The sequence below is a fragment of the Pipra filicauda genome, unplaced genomic scaffold (assembly GCF_003945595.2).
Source record: "Pipra filicauda isolate LSUMZ 115617 unplaced genomic scaffold, ASM394559v2 scaffold163_size1657671_pilon, whole genome shotgun sequence".
In the NCBI taxonomy this organism is placed as follows: Eukaryota; Metazoa; Chordata; class Aves; order Passeriformes; family Pipridae; genus Pipra; species Pipra filicauda.
In genome coordinates this window covers 873,572-890,843 of record NW_024104140.1, presented here as the reverse complement: position 1 = coordinate 890,843, position 17,272 = coordinate 873,572, and the positions used below count along the sequence as shown (strand labels likewise).

Sequence of the window (17,272 nt, the reverse complement as noted above, 5' to 3'; positions counted from 1 at the left end):
TCTGGCCTGTCATTGAGATGGCTATATTCAAGAAATGTTCAGGCACTGATGACAAAAATCAGAGATTAGATTTCATTCTCATTAATACACATAAACATAGTTTTCTAATATTCATTAGGAACAAGGATTTCTATCATGATGCTGCCAATATTGCCAAACTTTCACTTTTCCACCACTACTCTTATCCCATGCACTGGCTCAACCACGGTATTTTTGAATCATGAGATTTCAAAAGCTGAACTCTTGGCAATAGCTCAAATTTAGATTACAATTTAAAAGTCCTCAGTGATACCATATGTCAATATTTATGCCACAGCTGAACCACTCCTTCGCAGTAAGTACTTCTGGAAATGTCTGAAATATATAACATAAACGTTTGATAGTGAAAAAGGAACCTGATTATCTGTTACACACTGGTTGCAACTTTTAGGTGTGTTGAATGTGGGCACTTTTGTACTACTGATGAAAAGCAGGCACTTTTAAGTTGCTAATGCGGAAGTTCGCCAAATGTAACATGAAAATTTATCAAACCATGCAATAAGAGAATGCTTTCCTCTCCCATTCTCTCAGGTATTAAATGTTCTATAGGGAACAGGACTAAGCTTCACATTCACATAATAAAAACAAAATATGTGCTTTTTTCCCAGCAACGAATGTAAAATCTTTTCACTGATATTTTTTTCTAGGACTCATTGATAAGTAATAGAAAAATACTTTCATGAAATTATGGATCTCCTGCTATAAATTAAAAATTGGACATATTTGAACAGATGCTAGAACTCACGTTCTTCACCACTTGTCCTTGCCTAATACCCTGTAAATCCATGGGGAGAACCAGTGAAGCTAGGAAGAAAAAGGTCTACCTTCCCATATTTGCAGGAGAAGTTGCTGGCCAACACTTAAATGTACCATATTCAACTGAGGATGACAAGACTACCAGACTGGAAAAAAAACTTCTTATAAAACTCTTCAATATGCTTGTTTCATTTATAAATTAAATATGAATCAGCTTTGGACTGTGTTCTGAATGTTCAAAAATAGGAACAACAACAGCATATTCCTCCTTTTTGCACTATCTGTTGTTCTCATCCATTACTCACAGTAAGCATATGTTTATCTTTTGACTTGAGTAGCTTCTCTAAAATTATGATGCACAAATATTACAGGTGTTGACCAGTCTTGCTTCAGTCTCCCATTCTCCTCTTATTTACACATGCAATAGAATGCAATAGAGACTGACGCAAAAATTAAGTTGATCCAAGACTGAGGTGTTATGGAGACTGTTTCATATAACATATGAACGTAATTCACAAGACTTCAAGATTTTGGAACTCCTAACCAGTGTGAGCTCAGTACATCTTTGACTAAGTACTCCTCTGGAAGTTTCTCCAGGAATCACACTTCCCTTCTGATGTACCCAAAAACCTGAGCGTGGGTAAAAAACATTACCAATGTGCTGCAGTGTAATCAAACACAAAGAATTTATGTATGTCATGGTTTCAAATGAGGAAAGTATGAACAAGGTTTATGTGGGACAAAGTCCTAAGCAGTCATTAAAATGATCTCTAAATGGATCAGCCATACAGATTCTGGAACAGATATTCTTTCAGAAAAACGTACCTGTAAACCAAGGGACTCAAATGATGGTTGTTTTTTAAACAGATAACTGCAAAATGCTTTACTGATGATGGATGAAAATCCTCCTTGCAATTATATAATGAAAAATTACAATTAAAGCAGGTCACTACACAAGTTGTTACAGTATACAGCAAAAAAAAAAAAAAAAAAAGCTTTAAAAGCATTTTTATTTCTACAGTGTCATTGCACAGAGTAAATGCAAACTTCTGTTTTCACTTTTTCCAGTGTCCCAAATATATAAGGGAGTTGGAACTTAAATAAAGATACTGGGAACAAAGTAAGTAAGATGGCCAAACTTTTAAGCTGAATAGTTTAAAAGAATTCCAAATTTAACTGCATTTAGTCTGTCCCAAACAACACATGCAAACACTGTATTGTTCTCTGAAACTCAATAACTGAACAAGAATTTCTGCAAAAAAATTCTGCATACCTTTGGGAATACAAAAATACCAGTCAGTCACAAACACATCCAAAGCTAACCATAGTTTGTTTAGCTGATACTCTGATTTCACTTAAGCTTTGCTATGACCCTTGTGATGATGCTTAAATACCTACTTACTGATTGGAAAACTGAAAATCTCCATCACTACAAACACATACACACAAGAATGCCAAGTCAAATTTTCCTCTAAGGACCCTTTCTAGCTGAGCAGTTTAACTTCAGGGAATTTTCTGAGTCCTGGCATTTTATTATACTGGTATGGATAAAACATGACGATTATGACTCAAAGGAGCAAATCATCTTGTTGTTTAAAGACTTTGCACAGAAAAGAAACTTCTGCATTTACTATCTAAAAACAAACAAAAAAATATCCCTTAAAATCATCAGTGGTCTAAAACCCTCTACCTATAAAACTCTCTGAATGAATGAATATAATTGTTTTCAAGTAAAGCATTACCAACTCCAACTTCCCTGGAGCTGAGCAAAGGGCCCAGGGCCACAACCCATCTGAAGAGAGTTGTAAATGGATGAACAGGCACATGAGCACATAAAAGTATCTTTTCCTTAGATACACTGTTAGCTCAACCCAGATGTCAAGAAGTCCGGCAGTACACACTGTTCTATCACAGAGGGGGGAGGTTTGACGAGTACTGTCAAATTCTGTGCTGGTCCTTGTTTTTAAGAGAATACCAAGCAAAACATTTATTCAACAAACAAAAATAAAAAAGTGAGTTCTTCCCAGTCTCACGATTATACCTTTGTGTTCTCCTACTCATACCTCCTTTCCCTTCTTTCTTGTAATGCACATCAAACACACACAGGCACAAGCCAAATAAATATGCCTTCATCTGGAAAAAAATATTAAGAAATGCACCTGTAGAAGTTAAAACGGTCACTGGCAAATCCTAATATTTTTCCTTTGTGAGTTTATACTTCCCTTCTTTTTCCCCTCCCTTAACTTTAATCTCTCTCCATCTCTTACAATCCAAATCTATCCCTTTTCTGGGATACAGATCTGAAATACAGATCACCAGATAAGTTTTCCTTTAAGTAAAATCTAAATTAGAAATTAGAGGCTGGTAATTAGCTGATATCATGAATCTTTGTGTCTGTTTTTCATGCTGAAGGCATTAAATGGCTATTTCCCCATCTGTTTTGTTTTTTCAAGTACATAAAAAAATCCTAAAACTTACGAACAATCATGTTCTTGACTACAAAGAGTTCCTTTGCTAATGAAGATCCTAACAATTAGAGGTCATAAGGGAAAAAATGAAAACGCCATGCCTCCATGGCTGTAGAAGTGAGGCAACCTACAGCTGTGTTACTGTTTTCATTTACAAATCTATCAGTGTTAGAACGCAATGTGCCTATGACCAAAGAATTATCCCTTCTGGCCACAAAGAAACCTTTCGGACACTAAATTTTGGTTCTTTTCAAAGACAGAAGCAGGAGTCCACAACTCTTCAAACTCCTCTGGACCTCTAAAGCCCTCTGTTCAAAGCTAGGAAGACTTAGAGGTTACTTAGCAAGAAGAAAATCAGACTCAATCACAACTCTCTAGGAGAAGATTTGTTACCTGTATCGCTTATCAGTTAGGGGGAGAATACAAAGGAGTAGAAGGATCAAAATACTTTCTGACAAGGCCCCAACAAATGCTTGTGAAGTCATATTTCAAACAACACAGTGTTTAGGCATTATAGCTTTTTCTGGGAGGGGAAAAAACCAACCAAGAAACAATCCAAATTTAATGTGAAAATTCAACCAAAATTATAAGCAGTTTTGCTTTTTTATCCATCTGTAGCTACAAAAGTTACATGTATATTTAATATTTAACTCTAAGTAGCCCGTTCTCAAAATTGGCAGGAGATTAGTAACGAAACAAAAGTACTGTAGGATTCCTTGGATAAAAATCTATCTTTCAAAGAGATGTCTGATTCAGGATTACACTTATAACAGCTTGTCTTTTCTGTTAAGACATAATTCTTTACAAGGGTACATGGCCAAAAGGAATTTCAGTTTCATTTCTCTTTATATGAGTAATGCAATTTCAATGTGATATATATGTATTGATAAAAATACCAGTGTTATATAAGTTGCAGTGTATTTGAATTTTTTTTCAACGTTTGAAGAGACCAAATGGTGGCAACACATCACACTTAACAGAACAAAGTATACATATTCCTGTATCACTGATGAAGCAGCCTTACTATTCTAAACAGTATTACCCTCAAAGCTGCTCCAAAGTCCCCTCCCAAACCAATTATGATGCTATGACTTTGCAATATACACATTTAGCAAACAGATTTTATTCTAGCGGGTGAAAAAAACCCCCTAAATTACCTCACCCTGAATTCTGGTGAATCCAGTCAGACCCCACACCACACATTATCAAGGTACCCATTATTTAATCAGCTCCCTCTGCCTAAGAATCAGGAACAAAAGGTGGCAGGATCTTCTGTCACAAAAGCACCTGAGTTGACAAGTGAAGGTACTTCTGAATTAAGGTTGGTTTTTGACTTTGATGAAAGCCACACAGTATGATTTTGGCAGAGGATTCTACTAACAATTTGTATTACTTTCTCTGTCAGTACAACCACTTTAAAATGATGCAGTAACGTGCAAGCCACATGCTTAGACCCTAAAACATCCTAAGAGCTTAGAATTCTTTTTTAGAAAAAGAAAACTAGGAAATTTGCTCTGAACTTCTCCATTGTCCTGACAAACTGTCCTACAAAGAGCGCAACAGTACAATGACTGCCTGGTAAGCACATTCCTGTTCTCTACACAGGCCTATTGCAATGCTACTCTCTGACCCCTCTGAAATAAACTAATTGGATTTGTACTTTAAAGGCCACATGTGAGACTTCATATTTTATTTTAAGCTCTGTCCCTGTTACAGCAGCATATTACTTTCGTGCTGGTTAAAGCATTTTTTCCAGTAAGTCTTGTGGGGGCTCAGGAACAACAGCACTGGCGTTGTTCTGGATCCCATCTTGGTTCAGAATTAATACTGGGTCATACACTGACTCCTGAAAGACAAACACAGCAACCAGATGGTACGAGAGTAAAGAGGTGTAGCCAGAAAACAGTGGGGCTTTTTACTTCTTTTCAGTGTTCTCATATGAGCTCCTATATTAGTCCCAGTCTCAGTGGGAAAAAATAAACCAAAATGTGTCAAGCTGACAACAAAAGCTCTGTCAGAGTACCTGAACAAGTCCATGTCCTTGCAGTATATTCTGTAATGTTACTACAGTACTAGGAACCCTAAAAACTGATCATAATTTTCACAGAGGTAAACAATATGTTAAGTTTTTCTATGCTGAAAGGATCATCCGTGTGGTTAGCTGTCTACCACAAACCTGAACCTGGTCACAGCCTCAGGCAGAGTACTTACATGAACTCCACAGACATCTGCATATAGAGAGTGATGGCCAGAATGGTGGTAGGAATTAATGCTTCAGGGTCTTTTTATTCAGTTGCAGGTGGACTTTGGGCAAACGACTCACTGATCCCCAAGTTCACTTTTAAAATCAGAAAAACTACACTGATTTCCTCCCAAGTGCTTGCACCAGTTTTGCAATGGAAGGATCCCCCACTCTGCTTCCTTCTCCCTGATAAAATACTCATCTTGCACTAGCTGTCCAGTTTCCTCTGCACCATCAGCAGAAACTGTAAGTTTACTGCTCTTGAAATAGTTTTCATATCTTTGAAACAAACCTGCCCACAGACAACAGTAACGAAGTTTGTCAAAGGCCAGGTAAACCACAATTTGCACACCTACCTACACTTACCAGCCTTCCAGTTTGTGTTTCTAGTGACATTCCCCTTACTTAGGAAAACTCCCTACTCACAGTGTCATACATTAGAAAACACTCTCCTTTCATTTGACTTCTCATATCACCAAGAAGTGACTGAAGACTTCATTACTTCTATGCCTGTGCTGGTTTTGGAAGAGTTAACTTTTTCACGGTGTCCAGTATGGGGCTGTGGTTTGGGTTTGTGCTGAACACAGGGTTGAAATGATAATACAGAGATGTTTTTGTTATTGCTGAGCAGGGTTTACACTGAGCCAAGGCCTTTTCTGCTTTTCGTATTGCCATGCTGGGAAGGAAATTGGGGGTGCATGGGAGGCTGGGAGGAGACAGAGCCAGGACAGGTGACCCAAACTGACCAAAGGGATATTCCAGACCATAGGACATCATGCTCAGCATATAAAGTGGGGGGAAGAAGGAGGAAGGTGGGGGACGATGTTTGGAGTGATGTTGCCTTCCCCAGTAACCATTACACGTGATGGGGCCCTGCTCTCCTGGAGATGGTTGAACACCTGCCTGTCCACAGGAAGCAGTGAATTAATTCCTTGTTTTGCTTTGCCTGTGTGTGTGGCCTCAGCTTTCCCTATTAAACTGTCTTTATCTCAATCCACGAGTTTTCTGGCTTTTACCCTTCTGATTCTCTCCCTGGTCCTGCTGGTGGGGGAGTGAGTGAGCAGCTGTGTGGGGCTTGGCTGCTGGCTGGGGTTAAACCACAATAACGCCATTTAGATTTATGTTGCCAATTTACCCTTGATTATTTTCTTTTCAGCCATTAATATCTACTTCTTTGGTGATTTTTAGTATCCACTAACACAATGATCCTAACAATGCTGAATCATTCTAGACTATTTCTACCATTCATTATTTATTTTCTAACTAAACTTAACATTCCTTAGCCCCTAATTTTTTAGATGTTCCTCAAAATCACATGATTTTCTTGGCTAAACAAGGCCCTTTGAAAAGTTACCAGAGTTTCTTTAAGCATCTGTACAATACCGTTAAGGTATACTCCTTTATGTGTATTCTACAGGGAACTCTAAAACCAAAACATTTTATGAATGATGTCATAGATCTTCCTGAACTATAAGGAATATGTTATTTTTAAATATTTCCCGATTAATTCTCCAGTGTATAAGCTTACAGTAATCAGTAGTTACTGGGTGCCATCAGCTTTTGCTGCGGCTCACAGTTGTGTGATGTTCTTGCTTTACAGAGTTATTCAAACCAGAATTCTTACAGCAGAGCTGAGCTGCAGTATTTTCTTTCCTAACAGTGGTTCTGTGGGAGCAATGCTTGGATACCAAGCCATATGAATTGCTAGACCTTGTTTTCTTATTCTCATTTGGAATATAAGCAGCATAAACACCAAGAGATGCAGAAGTTGCCCTTGGAATACTATTACCCATTTCAATACTTCACTGTGAACCTTCTTCCACCTCACCATCCATATTCTTCATGCATACTTAAATAGAAAAAATAACCCCTCTCTGTCCCCACCACATACACACACAAAATGCATTAAGCCAAAAGATATGTTTATAAAATACTTTCACAAGAGAAGCACCCAAGATGCAAAACAAAATATAATTCCTAGTCATTCTTGGGTTTTGATGACAGGCATTTTTAAAGAAAGTATGGTTTAGAACAAAGTTTTCTCACTGCAGTACACTGAAATCTTTGCCATTTAATACTAGTTTAAGGCTTCATAGCAAGTATGTTTCAGTCTTTTTACTCCTATGATGAGTATTTAACATTTACAGCAATGCTGTCCTTTTAACCCATGTATAATACAGAAAAATGACTGTTGCTAACAGACTAAGAAGTTTCAACTGTGCATCTCAAACAGTGACCTCGATCCCCAATACTGTACACAGAGAAAAAAAAAAAGAAAAAAAGCCCAACAACAAACATATGCAAGCTAAAATGGGGGCATGTATTTTTAATAATGCACTAAATTATCTCCATTCAAACTCTGGATTCCCAGGGTCTGGATTTCTGAAGTCATGACCAGCCAGCCTAAGGGCAAGCGGAGGTCCAAGAATTGAAAGAAAGATATCTTCATATAAGGGTTGTTTTGAGAAACTGCATGTTTTTATACATACCTATTCTCTAAACTTTAAAGCAATCAAGTATAAATTTTATTTCTATTTTAATCAAAAAGGTAAAGAAGTACAGGACTTTAGCTTCCAAGAAATCATCATATTTAAAGGGTTCAAAAATTAAGATTACAGCTGGAATCACCCAAAAAAAAAATAAATTAAAATGCCAGTCCCATGGGCTTAACATCAAAAGAAAATACATGTCCAGCATCAGCAACATCTTAGAGCAGTGGATTGTCACAGAATTATTTTGCAAGTTACAACCTGTGGCAAATACAGTGCAATGGAAACAACAATGGGATAGGAGACAAGAACAATTATTTTTTATTTTAAAACTAGCAAGGCTTTACAGTCAGAAAGAATTCTTAAATCAGTAGATCTACAAAGGAGCTCCAAAAAGACTACATACTTTTCCTTGCCACTAATCTCTCATAATCAATACGACCCTTCCTGCACCTACAGTCTCATATAAGCCACCAGTGAATAACCTTCCCAGAAAATCTCACCAGGATTTTATCTCTTGTAGACTGTGGCACTTCCAGTAACAGTCACTGTTATTAATTAAGTTTATTAGTCTGATAATCTGCTGTTATCAGACCAAAATGAGAAAATCAAAAATACACATGCGCCAATTAAAAAAAAATACATAAAGCAGTTCTTCTGTGCTAAAAATCAAAAAAAAAAAACCCCATGCCTGTTCATTAGAACACGAGAACCTGGCTCTTATTTCAGCGCACTGATGGGGGAAGTGAGTAAACAAGTAGAAACATGAAAATCAGCATTATGTTTGTAGACACAACAGAGCAGCAAATTGCTAGAGTTTGAAATTATCACTTACCAAAATCTACTCTTGTTAGTATGCACTGCATTGGGTGGTCAGTTGTATGTCTCGTTGTCGTTGCACCACTCTCATAACAAGTTGCGCATAGATCGTAATCGTAGCAAATTAAACACTTGTATCGGCGACCTCGAAAATTTCCTTTTAAACATGCATCACAGCTGACACCTGTGAACAAATGAAATTGCTTTAAGACAGTAACAAATGCCCTTTTTTTATGAGGCAGATTTGTTGCTATTGCCTCTCAACAACTAAAAAGAGCCAACCACGTCTGACGCGTGCGGCTGACACGGGACTCAATTTTTAAATGCGCTTGTGCCTTTGAAAGACACGGCTCTCCCAAAGTTACAATCTCGAATTCTTTAAGTAAAATAAGGGCAAGCTCAAGCACCTGAAATTATAAGAGGTTAAGTCATAAAATCTCCTTGGATGCACCCTCCTACAGGCACTGTCACCTCTTAGCATTTGCTGGTATTTTGACTGTTCAATTAGGAATCTTGGGCCACTTCTAAAAGCTAAGTTGCATAATGGCTGATCAAGAGGAAAAAAACCAACAACAAGCAAACCAACCACTGACAAAAACATACTAGCTTTTAAGCCTTTACTTTCACACTTCCTAATATTTTAATTCTGAAGAACGCCATGACCAACCCTGACATCATAAGTGGGGTATAAATTAGGTATAAATTTTTCCATTTAAAACAACAGAAAAGAAAGCTAAGGTGTTTTTTGAAGTTAGGCTGCATCAGTTCTCTCCATTCTATTTCTTTCTCAAGCACAACCTTTGCACTGTAAAGCAGTCACACTGCATGTGTGGTCAGAGGAAAGGCTTTCATACCTTCCAAAGGTTTTAATTTTCCTCCATATGGTTTCAGTTCTCTCTGGGTTACCTATTCAAGTGCAGAAGTGACATTGCCTTGTAATCCGTGAAGGTTAACACAAACTTCCTTTAACCATGGCAGCAAATTAAGGGCCTTCACAAAAGAAACCAGTGTATGCTACTGAAGCAGGATTTTGATCAACATCCTCTTTCAGCATCAGTTAAGACTTGTTCTTCGTAGTTTGGTAAAAGCACAGACAACTTTAGAGAAATAAAACTGCCAGAACTAAATAGTCATATTAGCCATCTCCCTATTTTTTTAAGCCTAACTGTCAGAGGACTGGTGTTAATTACAGAAAATTTTTTTGCCCTTTTTTTTTTTATACTCCACTATATAGCATCTGAACAGAAGCTTTACAACAAGTAATACAGAAACACATCAGTGAGTAATTCCTTTTGAATATATCCTACTTGTTCAAAACAATTGCATCACAATATTTGGATGAACAGTGAGAAAAATAATTTTATAATTTTTTTTATTTACTTTCTTTGTCTACTGGGATAGTTTAAGGCATTTTTAGTAGTTTCTAATATCTAGCACAGTAGTTTTGTGAATACTGAACCTTTTTCTCTATTTGCCTCACTCCATATCTATTCTGCAAGCATCAGTCTACACGGAATAGCATATTAGAAGAAAATATTTCCAGAATCTTTGTTAATAGCGTCAAAGAACCACGTTTTGAAGATGGTCAGATTACCATCTTCAAAATTGTTTTAGGTTTTTCTTGTTTGGTTGGGTTTTGGCTTTTAAATAAAAAATAAATAAAATCTTTCTCACTTAAAATTTGCTTTTCTCTGAAGTTTTATCCATTAGCTCTGGAGGATCTTCAACAATCTGGTGATTTGGACACTGAGAGCAACTTAACTTCTGAGAAAAACTTGCTTTGCTAACTGTAGACTAAATTTCATTGCTTCAGTTGGTTTGTTTGCTTTCTTCCCTTCTCCACACAGAGACCCACAAAATTTTACCTAAGCAGCACGCGCAACTCCCCAACAATGCACACTACACACACAACACTTATCAGTTATTGGCAGCATTGCAAGCCTTTTTGTTGCCTACTAAACTTTCTAGAAAACAGCTGATCAGCAAGTTAGACATCACAGTGAAATAAGCAGACTTATTTAACCCAGAGCCTATGTCAGACACTAACAGCTTTCCAGATGAAGTACTAAGCCACAGTTCTCCAGTAAGTCATATTTTCCCCACTCTTTTCCTTTAGCCTCAGAAAAGTTGATTTAATGCAGGTGTAAGCCTCTTTGCAACAAACTCCTCCGGTCACACGTTGTCTCAAACACCTACATCATTCCTACTTGAACACAGACATTTTTAAGTTTCCATTTACATGTTTTCTTTATGTCAGTACTTCTCCATATTATTCCAAACTGCAACCTCCATATACTACGTGACATTAACTTGGCAGAAATTCAGTCATAAACACAAATCACAGCATAATGTTTGCATTTAAAACGTCGGAGCACTTGCAGTGAAAATGTACCACATCTTCGAACAGCTGATGAACTTCACTTCTGACGATCAATTATCAGAACACCTACAACGCAATTCAAACAGGAAAAACTAACACTAGCACAACAAGTCACTTTGGCTGGGGAAGTCACATTAAGAGAATAACATTTTAGAGACAGTGCACTTTCTACGTGTCTCAGGGTTAGTATTTTGCCACAACTACTACATTCTCCCCTTTAAGCAACCAGCTGGCAGCAGGGGATGTGCCAGGTTACTCTTATATCTTTATTTGTAGCAGAGAATGAAAACTGCAAAAGGAAAAATAACTAAACTGAAATTTAGGAGTTAAGCACATGCTTAAATTCCCAGACCTCCCCTGGAATCCAGCAGGATCTCTTTTCCAGCAATTATATCACTTGTTTTTCCCTTTTTATAACAGTCTGAGTAAAGTCAGGCCTAACAGTTTTTCCTGTTCTTCTTCACGCCTATTATTTGGCTGCCAAAACCTCAACCACCTACCCAACCTGGGATCTGGAAACCGAAATAGCCAAATAATTTCCTCCCACCTTATCTTCTCTACTATAGTAAAAGCTTTGATTTTAGTGTTTCATACTTTAATCTTTACATCAATTGAAATTCCAAAAGTTCACTCTGCGAAAACCCCAAATACTCTAAGATAACATAGCATAGCATGTCTTTCAGTATGTGCCTATCCAACATTTCCTTGCATTTACCTTATATTTGCAACTACAGCAGGTATGTTACAGATTAAAAAAGTCAGATTAAAATGGATGCATCCATATTAATCACTGGGTTTGAGAAGAAAAAAAAAAACATAGTCTGGAAAGATTCGCTTTAAAGCAGGGAACAAATACCTGCTGCCAAAAGAAGAGCATGAACAATGTGTGACATGGATTTTGATACACTTTTGACTTGCACAATTGTTACTACTGACTTTTAAAAGAATCCTAGAATGAAATCCTACTAAACCCCAAACGACTTGCTATTCAGTAAGAGCTTCTGCTTCACCTTTTGCAAAGCATTGACTAGGAATGATAAGAGTAAGAAATATCCATTTTAGTTACAGATCACATTTTCACTATCATAGATAATACTGGAGGTGTCCTCAAATTTTCTTCTACTTTGTGATTGCTACATAAGTCCCAGAATACACTGCATAACACATATCACATCTAATTAAAATTTTTCTGCTCAATGAAAAGTGCTGTTTTAATGCAACACTGTTCCACCAGAGGACAGCATTGTGCTAAAAGCCTAAGGAGCTTTGGTTTACCTTTAACTGTCAAACTTCACATTCTCAAAGTTTCTTCAGCAGTATTCTCTCCTGCAATATTAACAGTCTCAACCTCTCCAGCTTCACATTCAGAGTGAAATGAATCAGGAGACACTTAACAGTCCCACTAATAAAATATGTTTTACCCCTTCAGTACAAAATTTTTACTACATTTATGTCGAGTCATCCCACATCTTCACCTAATTCAGGCCCATGACTTCAGCATTTTACATGCAGTATACTGAATACTGATTGAAAAAAAAAAAAAAAGCCAAAACAACGCTCCTCTCCAACACCTTTCATATTTTGATCCTGACAGCCAAATATAATTTGATTTTATGACATAGAATTGGTTTTGCTAGAAATTAACTAAAATCAAAGCAACTTCTGGGCTTAATAGACATACAAAAGGGAGCACATCATCTGATTCCATAATGGAGAGAATAACACTGAAAAAAACCATATGGTTCAAATACTACATATATCAGAACTAATTTGTATTTACAATTACAAACAAAGCTAAGATATAACTTCAATTAATGCGTCTTTAATATCCCAAGCCATTACTGCCTTGGACAGACATCCATTTGTAAAAAAGTAAAGATTTTTTCCCTAGCTTGGTCTCCTCGGAAACTAGGAGCAATTAGAATAGCAATGATAATAAAAGACCAGATATCTGACCCAGATAAAAAATTACCTGAGAAACTGCAGAAAATTCAGTTGTTTTTTTTTTTTTCTCCTATGGAGAACTTATAGTCAAAGATGAGCTATGCAGAGACACTGAAATATGTTCCAAGCTCAGTAACATGAGCTGCAAAACTTTATCAATACTTTGGATGTATCGCTCAATTTTTAGAAATTTCAAAGAAAATGCCATTCACCACTCACTAGGAAATATTTTAAACACATACAAAGTCTACATTTGAAGTATTCAAACAGAGAAAACACAACAATTACTTCTGAGAGCGATATTTAATCATTCTGCTATTCCTGAGAATGAAACTCCTTGCTTTTAGCAATACACCAGAAGACCTTAGTTTCATGGGCAGTTTCCCCATTTAACATTCCTGTCGGTAGCTCAGTGTCCAAAAACCAACCTTCCAGTCTGTAATTCAGATACTGTTTTTAATTCATCAGTGCTCAGACTGAGGATCACTGAATTTCTTTGATGTCCAACACAAATTGGTTGGACAAAAAAATTGGTCTATCAACGGTTTCTTTTCCAGAATGAAAATGCCACTTACTTCAGAATTTCTTCCTAACTTACATGAGGTACTAAGAGGGTTCACCTTTCTGAAAGACATGCTGAAGTACCACTGAACTTCAAGGGACTGGACAAACTTCATGGTTGCTACGTTTCAAAACCCCCAACTTAAGACATGCAAGTGAAAACTAAAAAGTTCTGCTGCCTCTTTTGTGGTACAAAAGGTTGCAATCTGTTTACAGCATTTTATGTATACTGAAGATCGTAAGTAACACACTGCTTTTAAAATGCGTTTGATACATTTCAGCACAAGATCCTCTTTCAGGGTGTTGTTTTCAGGTTTTGTTTGTTCTCAAATAAATTTGCTTGACATTAACTACCTGTAGTCTACATGCCATACAGCAAGCCCAGACCTAAAGTAAGACATTCTACTCAAGCAGTTCACTTGTTTCCAGGACCAAAGATTGGAAAATACATGCTATTTGACAACATTAAAAAAGAGAATGACAAATGTTTCTTACTTTAATAGCTTCATCTCTTAATGCAGACTACTGCCTAATTTGAGAGGTTAAATTCTAGGAACATAAACTTCTGCTGTGTCTGTCGAAATTTCACCAGAAATTCACACAAACCACAGAACTTTGATTTTTGTTTACTTTTCCTCATGTGTTTACTAGGGCAGATTGTGAAAACAAACACTAAAGACACCTATGACATAGAACAAACTTCATCACCTTTGCAGCTCCAAGTGCTGAACAGAAAATTCATACACCGTGCCCTTGAAATGACTAAAAACACTGTCTCCTCACACAGCTTGTGTGCAGCATGGGTGAACAAGGAGTATCGTCGTATAGAAGAGTGCAAGAAGCAAGAACCAGACTAGCATGTCTGCAAAAAGAACCAGTAGGACTGAAGTTGCAGGAAGAGATGTTGACCTGGAAATGGAAAAAAAAGAGAGGAGGAAAGGGAGGGAATCAGGCCTGTAAAAGGCTTTTGTTTTCTTAACTGCGCTCCTCCTTCCTGCCTAGAGTCTGGAGTAGAAACAGACACCTGAATTTGGTTCATCTCTCTGTCGTCAACAAATTTCATGAAGCTCCCCTGCCCAGTGCCTGATACTCAGAATCACAGAATCATCAGGGTTGAAAGAGATCTTTAAGATCACCCAGTCCAACCATCAACCCAGCACCACCACTGTAACCCCTAAACCACTCAACCACACCACCCAGCACCAGACTGAGATATCTCTTGAACACCTCCAGGGATAGTGACTCCACCGCCTCCCTGGGCAACCTATTCCACTGTCTGACCACTAACAGTGAAAAAAATTTTCTAATATCTAATCTGAATCTCCTCTGCCTCAGCTTAAGGCATGGCCTCTAGTCCTCTCACTATAGACACGGTAGAAGATACCAGTCCCCACCACACTACCTCTTCCTTTCAAGTAGTTGTAGAGAGCAATGAGGTCCCCCAACAAGCCTGCTCTTCTTGAGACAAAACAAACCCAGCTCCTCAGCTGTTCCCCATAAGACACATTTTCTAGACCTTTCATGAGCCTTGTTGCCCTTCTCTGGACGTGCCCCAGCATCAAAATGTCCTTTTTAAAGTGAGGGGCCCAAAACTGAACACAATACTTGAGGCATGGTCTCACCAATGGCATGTATAGGGGGACAATCACTGCCCTCATCCTGCTGGCCTTGTGTAAAAACAAAGAATCAAGCAATACACCTGGCCCAGCAAGTCTGAGCCTTGGTCCATGAGCATCAGCCAGCCTGCTGCAGAAAGGAGTTTTTCCATTTTTGCTTTCACATCCCAGGCTGTGGAAGCTACAAACACAACAGTTTCAGTCAACTCTAGCACTTCAGGAACAAGTCATTAGTAAGCACTGGCAAAACATGCCCAACACTACGAAGGAATCTGACAGGACCTCTTGTCAAGCAGATTTGGATTTCTTATTAATTATCTGATACTGTCACACATGTCTCTTATTATTCAATTTAATATAATTTCATTTGACCACCAAAACCATCACAACACAAAAGCCTGGTAAAGTACTGTAAATATATTAAAGCTAAACAGACTGCAATGAAGCACAGAAACTTTGTAATGTGGCAGCAAAGGAACTGGCACCAAACATGATTTTATTTAACAACTCTGTTAATCTGGAAAACGGCAAATGGCATGCAAATTCTATCAACAGAAAAAAAATTAAACTGGTGAAGTTACAAACAGTGCCAGGGCAAGAAAATAAGAGTAACAGCACTGAGCTACATCCTCTATCTAGGAAAACAATGACGAAGTTTCTCATTTAATAGGACAGGACCAGGTTCCTGAGTTTGTTTCAGGACTAAAGAGACAACAGAAATATACTGCTCAGGTAAGCACCTGCTAAAAGACAATTGGGCTGGGGGAAAGTACATCACACACAAATGGGTTTTACAGGTGTAAGAAGCATGAAGAAACACTAAAAAGAAGTTAAACAAAATAACTTGTGCTTCTCTGTCAAGTCCTGAAAGAATTAAAGGACAGTTTTCTCAGAAAATAAGCCTTTGTGCATTTGGATTAGTGTTATTTATGAAGAGTGGCATAAAAAGGGAAAAACGCACAAGAAAACCAAGACACATATCCCGTCAGGAATGGGAGTGAACTGAGTAGTACAGCCCACCTGAGCAGAGAAGTAAACATGCTTGAAGACTGCTTTTTCTATGACATGTTTCAGGCACATAAGAAAAAAAAAAAATGCAACACCTGGCAGAGGCAAAATGTATTCATTTTCCTTGTAAATTCATACCTTCACAAGAGCCTTAGCAGAAATTAAATTTTTAGGTACACCCTATCCATAGCCCTGGTGTCTGGAACATACGCTCAGTTTTACTTCCTTTTGCACTATCAGATTCATTCCTGATCCTCTTAAACATTCCACAAATAGGCAAACACAGGAAGCTTTTCTACTCCTGTGGGATGGGGAAAAGGCCAAATTTAACCCAGTGCAGAAAGTGGGCAACACTAGCTGGGAAACCAAAGATCTAGAAGTGAAAAATAAAAAAGTTTTCATGCAGCAAGTGCTCCAGCTCTAGCAGTAATGCTCTGAGATTAGACACCCCACAATAACTCAAGACTTAAAGACTTGCACAAAGCAGTCTGGTAATATACAGCCTTTTCATGTGAGGAACACACATCCAGAAAGCAGCTGGAAGAGGCAGGGAAAGAAGAGCAAGTGGTTCTCCTCTTCACCAAAGAGAGCAGCAATGCCTAATACACGGCAGTCACACCTAGATTCCTCCCAAACAATTCAGTTCACAGAGAAGAGCACAAAATCACTTCCAAATTTACTACTTTCAAAAAGCTGTTTTGAATGGCATCACAATATCATAAAAAGAATTTATCTTTCCTTAACACCACAAGAAGTCTAGAACCTTGTAAAAATAATTGAGTTTCTCTGAACACAAGACAGAGCAGCAATAGGTCAAATAGGTTACAGTACATTCATTTAAGTATTAGAAATATTCTACCCTGGGCTTTCTTGGGCATTTTTCTCAGTATGAACATAAACAGACTGCCTTGGCAGTCTTTTCCTCACACTGTTACAGAGAACTGTATCTC

General features: G+C 37.7%; 1 protein-coding gene across 2 annotated transcripts in view; it reads right to left on the bottom strand.

The window, feature by feature from the left end:
- KCMF1 (potassium channel modulatory factor 1) overlaps positions 1–17,272 on the bottom strand; it is a 49,346-nt gene that overhangs the window by 16,690 nt on the left and 15,384 nt on the right. For both annotated transcript variants that reach the window (XM_027745179.2, XM_027745177.2), the window contains one exon: positions 8,830–8,997. In XM_027745179.2, the coding sequence (XP_027600980.1) occupies positions 8,830–8,860 (31 nt within the window). In that variant the 5' untranslated portion in view covers positions 8,861–8,997. The remainder of the gene's footprint in view (positions 1–8,829; positions 8,998–17,272) is intronic.